The 18,204-nt window shown below is 39.2% G+C and overlaps 1 protein-coding gene and 1 long non-coding RNA gene across 4 annotated transcripts; both read right to left on the bottom strand.

Annotated features, from left to right (window-relative positions):
- Window positions 1-96: 96 nt before the first annotated feature.
- radx (RPA1 related single stranded DNA binding protein) lies at window positions 97-7,117 on the bottom strand. Of its 3 annotated transcripts, none has more exons than XM_076889038.1 (15): window positions 6,085-7,117; window positions 5,315-5,457; window positions 5,024-5,216; window positions 4,673-4,781; window positions 4,200-4,297; window positions 3,990-4,109; window positions 3,818-3,913; window positions 3,570-3,731; window positions 3,259-3,407; window positions 3,030-3,178; window positions 2,885-2,932; window positions 2,697-2,815; window positions 2,390-2,626; window positions 676-858; window positions 97-568 (listed from the first exon to the last, which is right to left on the bottom strand). In XM_076889038.1, exons 1-15 carry the CDS (start codon window positions 6,671-6,673, stop codon window positions 432-434), a joined length of 2,532 nt encoding a protein of 843 aa, XP_076745153.1. In that variant the 5' UTR covers window positions 6,674-7,117; the 3' UTR covers window positions 97-431. The 3 variants fall into 3 exon arrangements, with proteins under 3 accessions (XP_076745153.1, XP_076745155.1, XP_076745154.1); XM_076889040.1 differs by having other exon boundaries at window positions 676-809; XM_076889039.1 differs by lacking the exon at window positions 2,885-2,932.
- Window positions 7,118-9,250: 2,133 nt separating this feature from the next.
- LOC143420671 (uncharacterized) lies at window positions 9,251-12,211 on the bottom strand. The gene is made up of 3 exons (XR_013100397.1): window positions 11,994-12,211; window positions 11,552-11,795; window positions 9,251-11,309 (listed from the first exon to the last, which is right to left on the bottom strand). It is a non-coding gene; the product is annotated as an uncharacterized LOC143420671 (long non-coding RNA).
- Window positions 12,212-18,204: the final 5,993 nt, after the last annotated feature.

Raw genomic sequence — 18,204 nt, 5'->3', positions numbered from 1 at the left:
TTTAAAAATTAAGTTTACATTCGAAAATATCTTGATATTAATAATGATACTGAAATATTTATAAAAAATAAATCAACCTGAATATTGTGAAATATTTCAAAATAAATATTTTTAAACATATGCATGTTATTCTGAGTTTTACTTAGAATGTTATCCATCAGGAGGGATATTTCTCATCAGCTTTGAGTTCTTGGTGCAAAAAAAAAAAAAAGGGCACATTTTCATTTTCACACCACAAAGTTGTTCCCTGTGGAAACATTTTAATGGTAAAAATATACACTTCAAGTAATTAAAAAAAAAATGTTATAAATTATTTAACATTCAATGTACATATAACAGGGAATCTCTTTCTATTGCTTCTATTTTAAATAACTATTAAGTTACATGATTAATGCTGATATTTACATGCTGCGCTTGCTCTCGTGTACCTTCTAGTCAAGAGAAACCTCCGTCAACCTGTACACCTTGCTGATCATGACTTCCACCTTATCTCCACCCAGGTGACAAAGGTCAAGGATGCACACGACATGTGTGTCTTCAAGCTCACTGGCAGTTGCCAAGATTTCCTCTGCAGGAAAAAAAAACAAAAAACACACATTTTAAATATTAAGTGTAAAAGATGCATGTGTTGGCAAATGCTTCCTGAATGGACGTTGTCTCCCCCACAGTGACTACCTGGCCTGGGAAGAGTCTCTTCACTGTTGTTGGCAGTGTTGCTGAGAGGACAGAGGAAACCAGATGAAAGGCAGGACAGCATCGTGTTGCCATGTGGATCCTGAGGAAGGCCCACAGCCTGTGGCTCGCTGGAGCTAACAACAGGAATATACATAGCATCAACAGCTATCTGCTTATTAATGCCTGCCAGGGAGATAAAAACAGAAAAAAAAGTTAAGTGGGAATTCATTTCCAAATGTATGTTTTTTTTTACTCCTACTACCACCAGGTAAGCTTTGCATGATTCATAGTCCAAAGAAATTCTGATTTCTTTAATATTGGCCCCTTCTTCAGTCCCTCAGTTGAGCCACAGTATAAACCATGATTTCTTTCCTCTCCCTTTAGGTAAAATCAGAATCAGAATACTTTATTGATCCCTGGGGGAAATTATTTTTTGTTACAGTGCTCCAAACCTTCCTCTCATTGCCTTCCCTTGTCAAACAAAGGGTTGGGCTGCAGGTGGGATCATCTGATATCCTCGTGTCGGTGTTGTTCCCACATCATCATAATAAATGTTGTTCCAGGTTCAACATTGCGAGTGACCAATCACATTGTTGTGACGTCATACTTTTGCGACTTCGGAAAAAAAAACGCCTTAAAAAAAATCTACTTCACTTGCGAGAAACCGCCTCTGTCTGCCGATCCAGCAATTTCCATTCTTTGCATTTCAGGATAATGTTCTTTAATAAACAATAAGCATTATACATATTGTCCTTGCAACACTGGAATTTCATAAATGAATGAATGGCTTGGCTTGCAAAAGTATGACGTCACAACAATGTGATTGGTCACTCGCAATGTTGACCCTGGAACAACATTTATTATGATGATGTGGGAACAACACCGACACGAGGATATCAGATCATCCGGATAAGGCTCCTGTGCTCACAGAGCTCACACAGTCTGAGCTGTGTCTCTGAGATATTACATGTATCTCTTTCTTTAAATATAGCTAAAAGAGGCAAAAACTGTTTGAAAATGAGTCTGAGGCCTGAGCTTTTGGCTTAGAGACACTATTTTGCACATATGCTGACCTGACTGTTAATTGTTAAGAAAAAGTCTAGCAGGTCTACCTTATTGGTTTATATATCACCATTTTTCTAATATTAAAAAAGCGCTGCTCATCATTAAGGATTTTTGTTTTCACACCATTTCTAGACGTTGGTTTTCATCCATAACTGAAGGAAGACCTAGCTAACAGTGTAGGCGGGGTTACACAATGCTGTGATTCTAAAAGCGATGTTTAACTGAACAACTAAAGGAGACCAGAAGGCACAGGAGCAATGTTAAAAGAAGCAGATCAAGCCTAATAATACAAGATCATATAAATTCTGGTCTTTTCTAAAGGTGGCTCAGACCTCTGACTGTGTGATTGTGTTTCCACTGACAGTGAGTTTCCAGCTCACAATGACTCACTGATGACGCATATGTAATATAATAAAGATCTGTTTGCTTTGGCTATTCAGGACTAAATGAATAAGACCGAAGATTTTTGTCTGGTTGAGACTCTTAATACGAAAGAAAGTAAGAAAATTTAAGAAAGAAAAAGTGTTTGCTGACATAAAAAAAAAGAGTATTATGCAGGAAATAAGACAATATTCCACTGAGGCTGAAGTGGCAGGAACAGCAAAAAGTATGTTTTTAAGTTTTGGGTGTCACCACTGGGTTACTTCACCTAATATTGTTACGTGGTAGAATCCTGGACAAAGCACAGGAGAGAGAGCGTCAGCAGTCCGCAGTGGTGTCCACCGTGTTGGCTGAAGGTTACTCCACTGCAGCAGGACGTTCTTCTCATCAAGCGTGAACCTCCGACAGATGCTGTCCTGCCACAGACCGCCTTTACACAAATGCTCGGACACTTCTTGTTGTTGCCTCACCCAGCTGCTGCTTTCCCATGATAAATCGTTAGAGTCTGGTGAGAGACAAACGTATCAGCATGGCAATATATCAGGAAGCAGAGTTTTTAAGGTGCAGCAATTCACCTGGATTTGGATTTTCAGCTTGCAGACTGAGTCCCACTTGTTGAACTTCCTCAAATGCAAAGTTGCTCTCTTCTTCCGCCTGCTCTTCACCCTCGTTTGTATTTTTACGTCCAGCGTTCCTGCAGAAGACAAATGAGCTCAGACTGGTTGATACATAAATGTTGTGTTACCTGCTGAGTTGTTGTTACCTTTTAGCTGGAATGTTACCGCAATTCAAGGAGGATTGTGTGGTTTTACTGGAAAACATGTTACATCAAATGTAATGAATGGGTTAAAATTAAATAATGACTCGGCATCAAGCTCAAAAATCTGAAAGTCAGGAGTCAATCCTACCTTATTTGAATTCTTCTTTTCCTTCTGCTCTCAGAGCTGCTGTCAGTACAGTGAGACGTTAAACTCTCCACAAAAGTCTGCTTTGTTGTTGAGGAATGACTGGGGTACGTCACAGTTTGATCACACACATCAGTGGAAGCACTGGGCACCTGCAGAAAACCAGCTGACTTGTTTTATATTGTTAATGGCAACTGCTTTTGGGAAGACGATTTAAAATAAGGTCGTTCACCTCTTTGTCTTTTAGTCCCTGTGGCTCTGGAGTTTCCATGTACTGCACTGCTGCGATCTGACCTTGGATTGCGAGTTTCTTGTGTTCTCTGTACTGCAGGGTTTCTAACTCTCTCTTCAAATCAGCTGCAGCAACCAGAGGAACTTGAGCTGAAGGGAAAGAATAAAGTCAGAACCTATGCTGACAACGAAACTAAAACATTTTTGCTGCAGGACAAAGATGTAAACACGAGTAAGGCGATATATTTTATGAAATAAAGCTGTAACACATGATCTGAAAAACAATGTAAGCTAACATGCAACTACACACACCATCAGCCATTGACTGTGTAAACATCGCTGGGGGGCGAGGGTAGCGGTAATAGCCACCAACAGCTGTTTTCTGGAGGACAACATTGTCCTTCAGAGTCTTGGTCCACTGGATGAAGCTTTTCACTCTGGGGTCATTCACGTACGGCTGACCTTTATGGTAACCTGTTGTTTAGACACATCATTTACAGTTCACTTACACAATCAATTTGCCACATTATCAGGTACTTATTGTTCCAGCTTGTTCTAACCTGTGATGAACGTCTCAGTCTCACAGCTGCTCGTGAGGTACGGCAACGAGCCTTCCACATGACAAACCCTCATCTGAGTGCAAACCAGGTAGGTCACTATGGAATAGAGGATATATTTTAAAAAAACTGGCATGCTTACAGTGTGGCAGCAGACTTGACACAGCTGACTTACTCGGACAAATATGACTGAAGATTTCTGCTTGAGAAGTGGAAAAAAGCTCCAGAATAAAAGGATGGTCAGATGTTCCATCCACTGCATGTACCCAGCGATACGTCCAGTACTTTTCTGGACCTAAAAAGGTGAACATCACCGACCAAAATAAATTCTTTCAATTATCAAAAACCACTTCCACGCAACAGACAAGATAAGAACATCTCTTACCTTTCCCTTTACCCTTCACTCTTTCAACACGGCCAACAAATGTCACCAAACCAATTATATCACATGCTGAATTGTTGGCCAGCTTCTCCAACTCTGACCTGTGAGCATCAAAAACATCATGCAGCAGCTGTTTAGGCGAAACTCAAAACAACGTCTTCATTTTGTAGAAACACAAACACGTGGGACAAACAGCAAATAGAGTCCTGCACGCCGTCTAAACACACTGTAATAAATCTAATTTCCCAAACACTGTAATAACTGATTTATTTGCAATGTTTCTACACTTGACTTCATCAAGCAAACTCTAGACTGGAATGTTCAAAATATATTGATGTTTGTAAGTTAGAAATGATGTGGTAGTTTGCAGTAATGCATAAACCAATACTTGCAGCACTGAATCCATGCCTTATGTGCAGATAACAGAGAGATACATGTAAGGCAGTAGACTAACTAATACGGTTCTAATTCATTACCGAGCAGTGAACTGGTAGGAAATGTCAGGCAGTCCCCACTGAGGAAGTATGCTCTTTGGTGAGACCACGGTGATGACTGAAGCTGGGTTGCGAGGGTTCAGGCAGATTTCTTGGAAAAAAACACATGCAGACGACAGTTTACAGGTCTTTACAAAAACCATGTAAACACTAAATGGTGAATAAATACCAAAACAAACCCTAACCCCTAACCCAACAGAAAATTTATCAATTATATATGAAAATACAGATTCTAAGATAGTGTATTGATAATATATGGTGATTTTTTTCACAGAAAACAGTGCTACTATATTTTTAAAAATTACTGATTATCATCAGTAGTTACGTACATACCGACAGAGTTAAAGGTCTTCATTCTATGGTGGTCCATTTGGGGGCGTGACCGGTTTGAATAACTCTGTTTCAGAGTGTAATTTTGAAGGTACAACACTGTGCCAACATTCAGTCGCTGGTAAAACTCGGGACAAAGTTCATTCCAAAGCACAAGGGACATTGTGCCACTCTGGTCAGCAACTTCAAAGTATGCCTGAAATATGATGACATATGAGTTGAAAACATTTAAACTATGCTCTGTCACAACATGAACGTATATTACAAAAAACTGAGATCTTGTTCACATCACACCTGGTATGGGTAATCAATCTTGAGGCCAAACTTTCCATAATACCTTAACCTGGATTTGTGTATGATTTTCACCAGGAGAGGGAGGGGCTTCCACGTGTTTTTGAAGGATGAGTCCAGGCTAGAAAGAAGTGTAACCTTGGACACTGTTGGAATCAAGACATTACAGAAAACCCATTGTCGTTAATTTTACTAAAGTAATAGTAACTAAAACTTTTGTTTACTATAATTTTATAGAAATATATATATATGTTTCTGTATGTTTACTTTGTCTGTGTGCAAGTGTTTTACGTGAGTACATTTTAATTTTGTTAATGCAATCTACATCTGTTTTTAAGTATCTGTGTTGCTGCCCTGTTGGTCAAGTCTCCCGTTTAAAAGAGATCTTTGATCTCAATGGGACTGCATCATCAAGCATCCGATTAGTAGATGACCTGCTCTACCTCCTGAGCTCAACTCCAAAATCTAATACCTTAGGTTATTTCCCCATGTTAAGCCTTTTCCTGTGATGGTCATTTATAATCTTTTATTTTTTCTGAGGTCTAAGAGATAAATCAAAACCAACCTATCAATCAATAGAGGACATTATTTTTGGTCATGGTCATACACCACATCCTGCCTTTAAGCCACTTAATTGCCTCCTTATTTATGAGGCAATTAAGTGGCTGCAAATAGCAAAGTTCACTGCAGTGTTATAAATTATAGGTGACAGAATAATGATATAAACAACACAATGTGAGAGTGAGGGAGGGGTTGAGATAGCAGTATCTCACCGTCCAGCACAGTATCAGCTGAAGGGGATCCTGATATCCAGATGTCGCCCTCTGGGTCGTCGTTGTTCCAAAGTGACAGGTAATGTTTGCGGCTCACCTGAAGGGGGACATCACTTTGCAAGACCACGCTCCTCTCCATTCCCTGCTTGACCAGAATGGGCAGTGAACTGACAGTGTTTACACGAGCCAGCACAGCAGATCTTTTTGCAGCACATCTGAGCTGTTCAATGCAGATGTAGCCATGTCCCAGCCTCCTTTCGTTGTAAACAAAGGAGCACTGCGTGATGCTGATTTCAGACCCGGTCTTTAGGCTGTTGCTGTGCACCAGATGATTCAAACTGGGGTGAAGGAAGCATTTAGCTCGCCAGACTCCATCTGTGACTGTCACATCGTAGCTGTAGCTGTCGAGCTGCTGCCCTTTCGTTTGCTCGGACAGGTATCTCTGAAGTGCGATGACAGCGACAGGAGCTGCGTCCTCAGTTTTCAGTTTCAAGCTCTGTGTAGATGATAACCGCTCCAAAGTCCTCTGGAGGAAAGACGCTTGAGTGACACCACTCACCACTGAAGAAGAAGACGAGTTATCCTCCATCACAAATGTGTAATTAAAGCAGTTAGTTGGTCGGGTAGTTAGCCGTTTTCTGTCACTCTGTCATGTTAGCTTGTTGGCTAAAGTTGTCTTGCTAGTCTTAGCAATAACTAAACTAAACTAAATGCGTTTAACATGAAAAAAAAAACTATCCGAGTTCGCCCAACAGTAGGCTTATCTTACAAGCAATGCGTCATACACAACTTATTGCATTTTCAGGAGGCTTCTTCACCTGTGAAGTTGCAGTTAACGTTAGCTAACATTACAAACATCGCGGCTTGATGGCGTCACTATTAGCCTCGAAAACCAAAACATGTACAAATACAAAGAAACACACTTAATACACAAACGCAGTTTATATGTGTAACCCTGCCATGTCAAATTATTTAATATAACTTCGAAAAGAACTGCCTACTGTACTAAAGGGAAATTCCTGCTTTCAAAATCCGCGCTTTACCTAACAAGGACCATTTGATATGACGTCACCAGAGCGCCTTGCGTAATTTTGTAGTTTTTAAAAATACAATCATGATTCCAAACGTTTTCCCTTTTAACTTACACGGAGTATTATATTTTACTGACAGGAACATGCACATTACACATTAGAGACCAGACACGTGTTTTATATGTCCTCACCCAATAAAATGAAACATACATTCCCCCAAAATTAATTTCATATCACAGTATATAACAGAGAACACCTTGTATAAAAACTTGCTTCCTCCAGTGAAAATTAAATTAAATTAAAAAAAAATTAAATAGCATTTTTTGTTGTTGTTCATAGGTTAAAATTCAGGGATTATCCCAAAATGTCCATTTAGTAACTCAAATCTTAGAGGAAATAACTTGAAATTATTAAGTCAGAATTTTTAAATAATAACCCAAAATTTTGACAGTTTTTTTCCCAACAACAGACAGCAGCTTCCATAAACACCACTAAAGGAGCCTTCCTATTCAGTTTCATTGGATTTCTTTTAGATATCATAGCAGACTAAAACTTCCTGATATACAAGTTCATCAAATCCCTGGATGAAATTTGCTCTACAGACAAGACAAGATAAAAAAGACCTGTCTGCATTTTCCAGCATCTCATTAGATTTATTTATGTGAAAATGGAAACTGAAGCTTCAGAAACTGAACTTGTTGGCTTCTGTGTCAAAGTTGTACTCATGAGATGATAAAAGCTACAGATGCTTTAAAAACAAAAATCTCAAGGTACATAACCTACTCAGAACCTAACATTAGCAAGACAGAGACTAGCTGGTGAACACTGGAGAATTTAACAGGAAACAACAGCCTAATATTTCCCTCAGGAGCTGGAAGCCAAAAACAAACATAAAAGAGTGAATTTTGTTTTTGATGTTTGTCAGTTGGACACATATGCAGTGTGGCCAGGAAAACCTGTGATCTGTACCCCAGAGAAGAAAAGCACGGAAACTGTGCGCACTTAGCAAAGACAACGTCGAAAGGTGTATCTTCAGGGTGCTGCTCCAAACTCACTCTTTGTCTCTTTGTACTTACCTGCTCTACGTAATCTTCTTCCCTGTCCCTCTTTGTGGAGATCAAGGGAGTGGCCTCTTCTGCTCTGTGAGACACTGAGGGTTCTGGTGAGGCAGTGAGAGCAAAGAAAGCGGGAGAAATGGCAGCTCTACATCCCTCCCAAAAATCTTCATCTGGGTACTCCTGGACAAGTGGAGAAAGAGGCTACACTTCCACATTTTCATCTTCCGTGTCCAGCTCAGCCTCATCTATGAAGGAGTACCCAGAATCCTCACCGGTCCACTTTTGCAGTCCCAAGTTCCTCGGTGTCCACATCTCGGCCAGCCTTACCTGGTCCACAAACATTTTCCACCAGGTAGGAAATGCAAAACAAAGGCTGTACTTTTTCAGGAAGCTGCGTCAGGCCCAATTACCCCAGAGACTGCTAATTAACTTCTACCGCTCCACCATTGAGAGCCTTCTGACCTACTGCTCCACACTGGTTTAACTGCTGTACTGTGGAGGACAAAAGGAAACTGCACGGCGTTTATCATCTTCGCCTATTCTAAAAGAATCTGAATGTAAATCTACATTCAATGTAGAGATGCCGAACTGTGTTTCATTCTTATTGTAATAGTGACAATAAAGATCTATTCTGTTTTATTCTATTCTATTCTAACTTTACTATTCAGTGCCACGTCGAGGTAGAAACAACCTAAATAAAAATGTTCAATGATTTTATAATTTCATCTGGAAGTGGTCTTGTTGAACTATTAGAAAAATACACTGGTCAAGCTCAGGATATTACAATATAACAATGTTGTTCTAGACACATACCTTTATTTAATGAGATGTCATAAACAAGTGTTATCAAAGCAAATCCACAATTTATTTTGAAGTGCCATCTAATTTTAATTCATCTCTTCTGGATTAAAAAAAAACCATTTTTATCAAAATTTAAAGATATATATTGTTATGGACCAATTTGAAAAACAGGAGTCGTCACAGGAATTATTAGAAAAAGTTGTTTTTTATTTATTTAACCCAAAAGGTTACATTTACAAAAACAATAAATGTTAAGCTCATAAAAGAGGTCAAAGAAACAAAACTGAACTCAGGCAAAGAACTGTGAACTTGACGAAGCAACTGACTGCCCACACAAACATAACTGACCTAAACACGAAATGACACACGAGGGTATATATAATGATTGATCAGGTCACTATGACACAACAGGGGTAACTAAACGCAACACAATCAAGAACCGTTAAAAAAGATGCAGTACAGCCCAGTTAATAAACTAAACACCAAAGAAGAAAATCAAAAACACTAAACCCTGAACTCAAATATTTAGTTAAATACAAAAGCTCGTTTAACTAAAGAAAATACACTTTCTCCCCCCCTCCAGCAGGAAGTGGTGGTGCAGACCAACATCTTTATTCTGGCAGCTCCCAGGGATCAATGGGTGTAAGAAACCGGTAAAAGAAGCAAAGATTTGTCAGAATCCCAAAACAAAAAGAAATGAATTGTTATAAATATGTAGGTAAACTAAATGTGCACAGTAAGAAATAAAACAAATGTATTTAAACCATCAATAAACTTACTGCAAACTAAAGTGTGTCATTGTGTTTAGATGAAGGAATGACTAAAAATACATGAGACTGTAGAGATGACAGGTGACTTCAGGAGACATCCCTCAACACTGCTCCCGCTCACCATATTAGACAGCCCGGTGTCTACTGTGGAAATCTTCAAGTTCCTGGGTACCACCATCTCCCAGGACCTGAAGTGGGAGACCAACATCGCGTCCATCCTCAAAAAGACACAGCAGAGTATGTATTTCTGAGACAACTGGAAGTACAGTCTTCCACAGGAGCTGCTAATCCAGTTCTACACTGCAGTCATTGAGTCTGTCCTGTGCTCCTCCATCACAGTCTGGTATGGAGCAGCCACTAAACAGGATGGGTGCAGACTGCAGCGGACTGTACGGGCAGCAGAAAGGATCATCGGCGTCCCCCTGCCCTCCATCCAGGACCTGCACCTCTCAAGAACCAGGAAACAGGCAGGGAACATCATCACAGACTCCTCACACCTTGGACACAGACTTTTTGACCTGCCACTCTCTGGCAGACGGTACAGAAGCCTGCAGACCAGGACCACCCGACACAAGAACGGTTTCTTTCCCCTCGCCATCTCCCTCCTTAACAATTGAACTGTCACACTGCTTCAAACTGCTAGACTGCAACTGCACCTTATGTACATTCTGTGGTATTCATTTCATTTCTGTAATCCTGTATTTTCTGTATATAAGATTTAGATTAGTTATTTCATTGTTGGTTTATACACATATGTATATGTGCATGTGTATATGTAAATATCAATGCGAGTCTGGCATTGATATTTGACATGACAGCAGAGAGGTGAATTTGGCATTAATATTTGACGTCTGGGCATTACCTCATCATTTAGTCATAGATGATGAATGGGTAAGTCGGTAGAAATTCATTGTTGAACTTTAAAACTAAATAAAATATGACAAAATAAATCATATGCTGAGATGAGATGCAAAGCTGTATGAAGCCGTTCCATCGATGGGTGTAAAAATATCTCAAGAGCGAAAAGTTGAGGAAAAGTTAAAGTAGCTGATTGTTTTTTGCTTGTTTGTTCTCCTCTTGCTATTTCCTTAAAATATCCACAGAAACCAGGCCTGTCTTTCCACCAGATAGCATTCTTTGACTCTGGGTATAATAGCAAAACAATGAAAAACACAGTAATTTGAGCAGAATCAGATTACATTCACATTACTCTTTGTTCCAACACAGTCTGCTTACCTGTGACTGGCCTGGCCTACGAGGTGGTGATAAACCTCCATCTGAGTCCCATCTACTCAGTGGCCGCACCCTGGGTGGAGACTGTTTGGTTTCTGAGGGCCTCCTTGGAGGAGACTGGTCAGAGTCTGAGGCGTCTCTCTTCAGGGGCCTATTCTTTGGGGGTGACTGTTCAGAGTCTGAATCATGTCTATTCTGATCCTTCTTAGCCACCGCTGACCGATCCGGTGAGCGTTTTCTACTTAAGGATTACTTAAGGATGAGCTGAGCTTGCTTTTGTTGAAGTCTGAGTCTGACAAGGACAGTTAATTTCTTGTATTAGATAAGTTGATCTGTGAGGGAACCACAGAGGTTTGATATTAGCAATCATGTCAAACGTTATTATTATTATCTAAATGAGGAGTTTTTCTTTTGTAATGACTTTTGAAAAACCTCCCTTTAGAATACAAATGAAAGATTTGTTATTAGATCATGGTATGTGTGTAAAAAAACTCATATTAAATGGTCCTCTGTTTTTTACTTTTATTCATATTGACTTGCCACACCAGCTTTACAATTTAATTGGATCACTCACCTTTACTTTGCACCTTTTCTGACTTCTCTGAACGTTGCCTCGGTGGTGACAAGTCTGGGGAGTCCTGCCGACTTCTGGGAGGAGAGAGATCCAAAGAGTTGTGCCAGGTCTTTCTGACAGGAGGATCGTACTTTTCTCTTTGAAGACAACTCTGGTGAGTAATTTTGACTTCTGCTTAATGTCTTAGCCTCTGTATTTTGGTGTTCTTTTCCTTTTCCTTCCTCTGTGTCGTCATTTTGATCCACTGTCAGGATAGTAAGTAAAAGTAGTAAACAACAGTCTTCATTTATACAAACACAAATCCTTATTTAACTCAAACTACTTTCCATCTGTTGCTGGTCCTAAAGACTTCCATCTGTTTCACTTCCTTGGGTGAAACAGATGTGTCAATCACCTCAGCAATCTGGTGACATAACAAAAATGACCCAAAATACAAACATACCCATTTTAAAATAGTAGAAACAGTGCTGGACAACAACGGAGGCATCAACTAGCTTAACAGGCTAAGCCATACAGCTAAATCTGTGGCAAAACATCGGCACCCTTTCTCGGAAACCTTGTGCCACTTCTCTTTTGTCTTTTAGACTTCGGGGAATCATTGTCGGCTGATAAATAACGTTTTAAGTTGTCAGCCTTAGAAAGTTCCTGTCCTTTCCTACTGCCAGTGGAAGCAGCTTCATTGTGTTGTTGGAAACTATGGGTTGTGCTTAGGTTCAAGAATGTCAGGATAGTTTGGATAGAGGATGCAAGGGGTAGGGTTGAAACTGAGCCCGGCTATTATCCCTAAAATCATAAATATTGATAACAAAAGTAATAATAATAATAATACACATGACTTAACAGCAGTAGAGTTAGCAAATACAATAATAAAAATAAATACATTTAAAACAATTCCCCTCAGGACAAATAAAGTATATCAATCAATCAACCAATACAAATAAATTATGAGGTTTTTGAGAAATGTACCATTGCTGACTCCAATTTCACTCCAGGTGCAGTGCTGTAAAAGTATTTGTGTGAAGGGGGGGAAAAAAGCTATCCAAACTTACCTGGGCCTGTGTAAAAAAGTAATTGCCCTGTTGTTCAATCATTAATTAATTCATTGTCATTAACCATTTATTGCTGAGGTGCAAAAGCGAGAGTGAAATATAGTGAACATGAACTGTGTAGTTATTTATTTTTAACTAATATCAGTAAGAGGAAGTTAAAGTATCACAAAAAATAGATCATGTGTTGGTGTTGTTTCTACGTCATCATAACAATAATGGTCCAGGATCAACATCACAACTGACCAGTGATCATGTCTGAGCCTTCAGTTAGCAGGAGCAGCAGAAGCCAAGAAGTTGGCTAATCCTTTTAAACTATCTCTGGCAAACCAACATAAACTAATTAGGCTAAACTAAACAGCAAACCTAACTAACCTAAATGTATTTACTATCTTGTATAAATGAATAAAGAAAACACTTATGCTGACCAATTGTTCTAGAATAGAGTTTCATATAAACAAGCACAAAAAATAATTGGTCAGTACCAATGTTGATCCTGGATCAGCATTATTATGCTGATGCAAGAACAACACCAACACAAGGACATCAGATACACCGTCACTCATCATGAAAACCACCATGGCCTCAACATAAAAGGGGGTTAGAGATACCTCTGTCACCACAGCTATTAACACAGTGCAGCATGATAGATGAAGATGCTAAGCTGCTGTTCTTAATTATTTGTACCTGCTTGGTAATTTTTCTTATTTGCATTTAGTGGGACCTGGTGTTGTGCTGCTGGAATCGTAATTTCCCTAAGGGGACCTCCCCAAAGGATTAATAAAGTTCTATTTTATTCTAAGTTTGTAGTTAAACTGACTTGTTCCCATGTTAAAATGTTTCATCTATATTCCATCAGATCCTGCTCTGACCTTTCTGTGTTGGAGATGTTGGATGAGTGCTTTAAAAGTGTCACAGTGGCTTTAGGAGCAATTCACACCAGCATCCAACATGTAAAGGTACAAAAACACTAAAGCACTGACAAAACACTTATTGTTTGTTAACATTTTTAATAGTTGCAGAACCAAATGTGTAAAGTTCTCCACATCTGTTTCAGACAAAAACGAGTGCTTGAATCCTTCGCACTTGTCCTAGTGAACTTCAATAAGGGTGTCCCAAAATCAAACGAACACTGCAGCATCACTGAGAGTTAAAAACTGTCTAAATTCTTTCATCTTTAATAAAATGATCAGTGTTGCTCCTTTACCAGGTGTAACAATTAAGTTTAACATCCAGGCATTCATGAAAACAGAATTTATTAAATTCAATGGAATTAGAAGTTAACATGAAGTTAGCTCGCTAGTTTCCACCTAAACATGATATACAATGTTCTGACTGAGAGATTTCTGAAAGAATTAAAACATACAGCTCTGCTTTCACTTCCAACAAAAATGAAGACAGAAAACTAAACAGTAGTGACTTTTGTAAGGTTACTGAAGTTGGGCTAGCTGGTATATAATGATGTGCTACGTGATCACTAGCGACATAGCTATGTTAGCATAGCATAAACACAGTGAAGCTGGAGGATGAATGCTAACTTTTTTCCATTTGATAAAAGTTACGTGAGGGTTCCCGATGGTTAGGGACAAATGCAATCGCATGGCAGGATGTTGTAAATGGACCAAACTTCAGTCAGGAAAATAATTAAGAAAATCCATCCACAATACGAGGTAAGTCATTAACATACTGCAACAACATGAGAATAGAGCAGCTGCGAAAGAATTCAGCATTAATGGCCCACCAATCAGTAGTGATTTTGGTTGGCCCTGGTTTGCCCTCATGGATGAGGTGATAGGACAGAGGCCTTCCATTAGGCCTCCTGTCCTAATTTTCTTGTTTTCTTCTTCTTTTTTTTCCAGCCGATGATCCAGTGGATTTTTTAGTGTCCTTTCTCACCGTCCCTTTTCCCCTCTGTCTTTTTCCCCTCTCCTTTTATTGAAATTCTCTTGTCTACGTCTTTTCCTTTCCTATCCCCCAGTCATGTCTGTTCAGATTGTAATAATTTAAAAGTTCCTAAATAAATAAATAAATAATAATAACGATCAATCAAGTGGACCAGTATGGCAAAGCGGTAATGATCCACTTGAAAAAACAAATCTTTTAGGCATTTTTCTTGGCTTTCAGACAATAATTCTGATTGCTACAGTGCTGAACACGACAGGCAAAAAAAAAAGAACGCAGTTTAAGTAAGTTGCCAGCAGAGATGGGCGTTACTGTAATCAAATTACTTTTTCCAAGTAATGAGTAAAGGATTACCATTTTTTTAAAAAATAGATTACTGTTACTTTCTCATAAGCATGCTGCGTTACTAAACCGTGATTTTGTTTGTGAGAATATCTCATTACAATGACGTACAAGCATGCGATGTCGGTGGCACCAACAGACGTGTGTAGATCAACAATGAATAATATGGCATGTGGGAGAGAGTACAACGTGCCGTGTTTAAAAGCTGCCACAGAAATTGAAATTCATTTGCATACTAACTGCCGAGTGGTCTGCTGAATACAGTGTGAGCCTGCGCACAAACAGCACGGAGGGAAAGCGCAAATGAGAGGTGAAACCTATCATCTCTGTTGTGCCTTTTCCAGTGGCCTTTTCACCTACTGTAGTAAATATCTTGTCCATATTGAGTTTGTAATCTTTTATTTTTCTCAACTTCTAAAAGTTTGAGTTAAGGGGGGAAGATGTTTGTTTAAGCCCCCTCTTGTCCCAGCGTATAGCCTACCCCGATTTAGACACTAATTTGATCCATAATGGCTGTACAACATAGAAAGTCAACGTATACCTCTTACAACCAAAGTAGACTAGCACGTATAGTGCGTATTAATGAAAGCAGTCATTCAAAAACACTGCCTACTACTGTGTCTGAAGGTGAGGTATTGCCACCGTTAGTTTAGGCTTATAGAGATATGTGTTTAAAAAAAAAAAGACCACTAAATGAAATGTAATCATTATATGTTTGTTAAAAGCTAACTTGCATTCCATGAACAGCCACCGCACTACCTGCTGCCTAGTGATGTGCGGATCGATACTGAAATATCGATTCTTCCGATACCAGTCATTTATGTTCTAGAATCGATTCTAACATTAAAATATCGATAATTTAGTAATTTGTAGTTTATCATTAACAGGAACACAGTGGAAATAAACTATATTATTTGCATTGTCTACATTGGAAGGAACTACTTCCTTATACGCCTTCCATAGTCATGTGCGAAATACGGCTGTATAAATGTGTCGCAGCCCCTGGCGTGCGCACTCACAACAATGGCTGAGCGTAATTGGAGTTGTGTGTGGACGTATTTTACATCCACAAACAGCCGAGAAGTGGTTTGCGATACATGTGGCAAGAAAGTGAAGTGTTGTGGCAAAACCACTAACCTTGTCAAACACCTCAGAGTAAATCATATCACAGAATATGACTAGCGTATGTTGAGGCGAACTGAAGAGGATGAGAGGGACAGGGACAGGTGCTGCTAGGGCGAGACAAACGTCTCTCACGGAGTCCTTTAGTGCTGCAGGCAGGCAAGGTGTTCGAATAGTGCACAACTTCAGTTTTTTTATTTCTATATGATGAACTCTGCATTATTAAGTGATAAGAACAAGTAATCTCACGTCCTGTAATCATTATGACGCTATAATTTGAGATACAATAAAAGATACAATAAATAAAATAAGTTTTTGTACAAAGTATTGTTATCAGATCAGTATCGTCGATACTACTCTGAATTTTACTTGGTATCGGATCGGGAAGGAAATCAGTGGTATCGCACATCACTACTGCTGCCACTCCTCTATTCCAACTAAGGTGAAACCAACAGCCCCCAAGACAATAGCAGCAGAGATCACTGCTGTACCTGAGACCAGGAAGAAGCACTTGGTTACTGATCATCAGGATGCTTCACAATGAATACATGTCTTGACACGTATGACTTTACCTATGAGTTTTAGAGATAAAAATAAATAAATAAGCAAATAGGTTTGTTACCTGCCCGGCTGTGATGGCTAAGGCTGTCACTGAAACACAAGAAAGAAAACAAAAGATCTTACCACAGCTCAGTCTGGAAATATTAAGACATAGGGCTGGGCGAGATGACCCAAAATTCATATCTCTATATTTTTTAGCTGGATGGCAATATACGATATATATCTCGATATTTTTTTTAAAGCCATAAGTTAAGAACAAAAAGAGAGTTCTTAGTCAAAGCTGTGTCCCAGATGTCACACAGGCACTTTTATTTACATACAGTGTAGATCAGGGGTCTGCAACCTTTATCATCAAAAGAGCCATTTTGCCCCTCTTCTGCCAAAAAAAAAATCGTAGGGAGCAGCAAAAAAATAACGTAATAATTTAACTTTTCGTCCTTTTTTTTATTTTAGCTGTTACAACCACTGAATAAAACAAACAGAAGTGCAATGTGCATTTGTAGGCCTGCTTTGAAATAAATTAAACTGTTAACTGTAGGCCTATTAACTGTAGGCGTATATTTTTGTAAAAGTAAAATAAAACTAGTCCACTTTAATATAAATAAAACATTTAGCTGCAACTTAACAGCTTTTAAAATAAAAAGAAAATTGGGAGAGTCTTTGACAAGTCCATGTCAGTGTTCTCTCGTCCTCTTTGGGTTTTTTGCTCAGCCAGCAATCAACTGAAGCACCTGAACATACAAAAAATCTACATCAGCTCGAAATCTAAAATATTTTTTTGCTGAAAAATAATAGCTTGTAAAATACTATTGTCCTTACCATTTTAATGTGACTTCTGTGTCTGAAGTTCGCTGGAGATCTTCCCTATGTCGGGGCTGTAAGATGTGACTTTGATCTTCATACAGGACTGTATAGGCTCTCATCTTTGAGGCGGGAGCGGTGTTTGGACTTTATAAAATTCATGCTTGAGAAAACTTGCTCACATAAGTATGTTGAGCCAAAGATGGACAAGACTCCAAATGCATACTTTTTCATGTTAATATATGTGTCAGGAATGGCACCCCATGTTTCAAAAACAAGTTTGTCGGGTGGGGGAGTTTTTCCATATCACTCCGTTTGTGCTCTTTAGCGAGCGTAGCCTTCTGACGGGCGACTTCTTCAAGATCCGCCGTCAGTGTTTTGAACTTATTTACCCACAAATCTTTATCCGCTATGTCGGCCAGTTCAATTTCTAGATCAGACTTACATACTCCGGTGAATGCAACTGTGTTCAGGAGAGATGGGTCGATGTCCAGCGGTGTGACAGGGAAAGAGAGAGTATGTTTCTCCTTTCTGAAATCATTGAATCTTTCTCCAAATGCAGCTTGCATTGCAATGATGGCACGGTGGAAATATTCATAATTTATTTCATTGTTCGCTTCTTTGAACTCTCTTAGGGAGGGGAAGTGAGAGAAGGTACGTTTTTGTGCATCTCTTGCGAACACTGTCATCTTGCGCTCAAATGCCAAAACATTCTCCAGCATCTGCAGGGCCGTGCTTCCCTTTCCTTGTAGATTTGTATTCAGCGTGTTCAAGTGACTTGTCATATCCACCATGAAGTAAAATTTACCCAACCAATCAAGGTCTTCCAGTTCAGGATAGCGGAGGCCTTTGCTTTCCAAGAACGTTTTCACATGCTCC

Source organism: Maylandia zebra, linkage group LG10, assembly GCF_041146795.1.
Source record: "Maylandia zebra isolate NMK-2024a linkage group LG10, Mzebra_GT3a, whole genome shotgun sequence".
Lineage (NCBI taxonomy): Eukaryota > Metazoa > Chordata > Actinopteri > Cichliformes > Cichlidae > Maylandia > Maylandia zebra.
Note: the sequence above shows the minus strand (reverse complement) of the source record. Positions and strands in the feature narration are given on the sequence as shown.

Coding starts and splice junctions, on each gene's coding strand:
- radx (XM_076889038.1), bottom strand. CDS start 6,673: ATGGAGGATAACTCGTCTTCTTCTTCAGTGGTGAGTGGTGTCACTCAA. Junction 4,110..4,199: donor AGTGAAGGGTAAAGGGAAAG/GTAAGAGATGTT, acceptor TCACCTTTTTAG/GTCCAGAAAAGTACTGGACG. Junction 2,933..3,029: donor AAAAGAAGAATTCAAATAAG/GTAGGATTGACT, acceptor CATGTTTTCCAG/TAAAACCACACAATCCTCCT.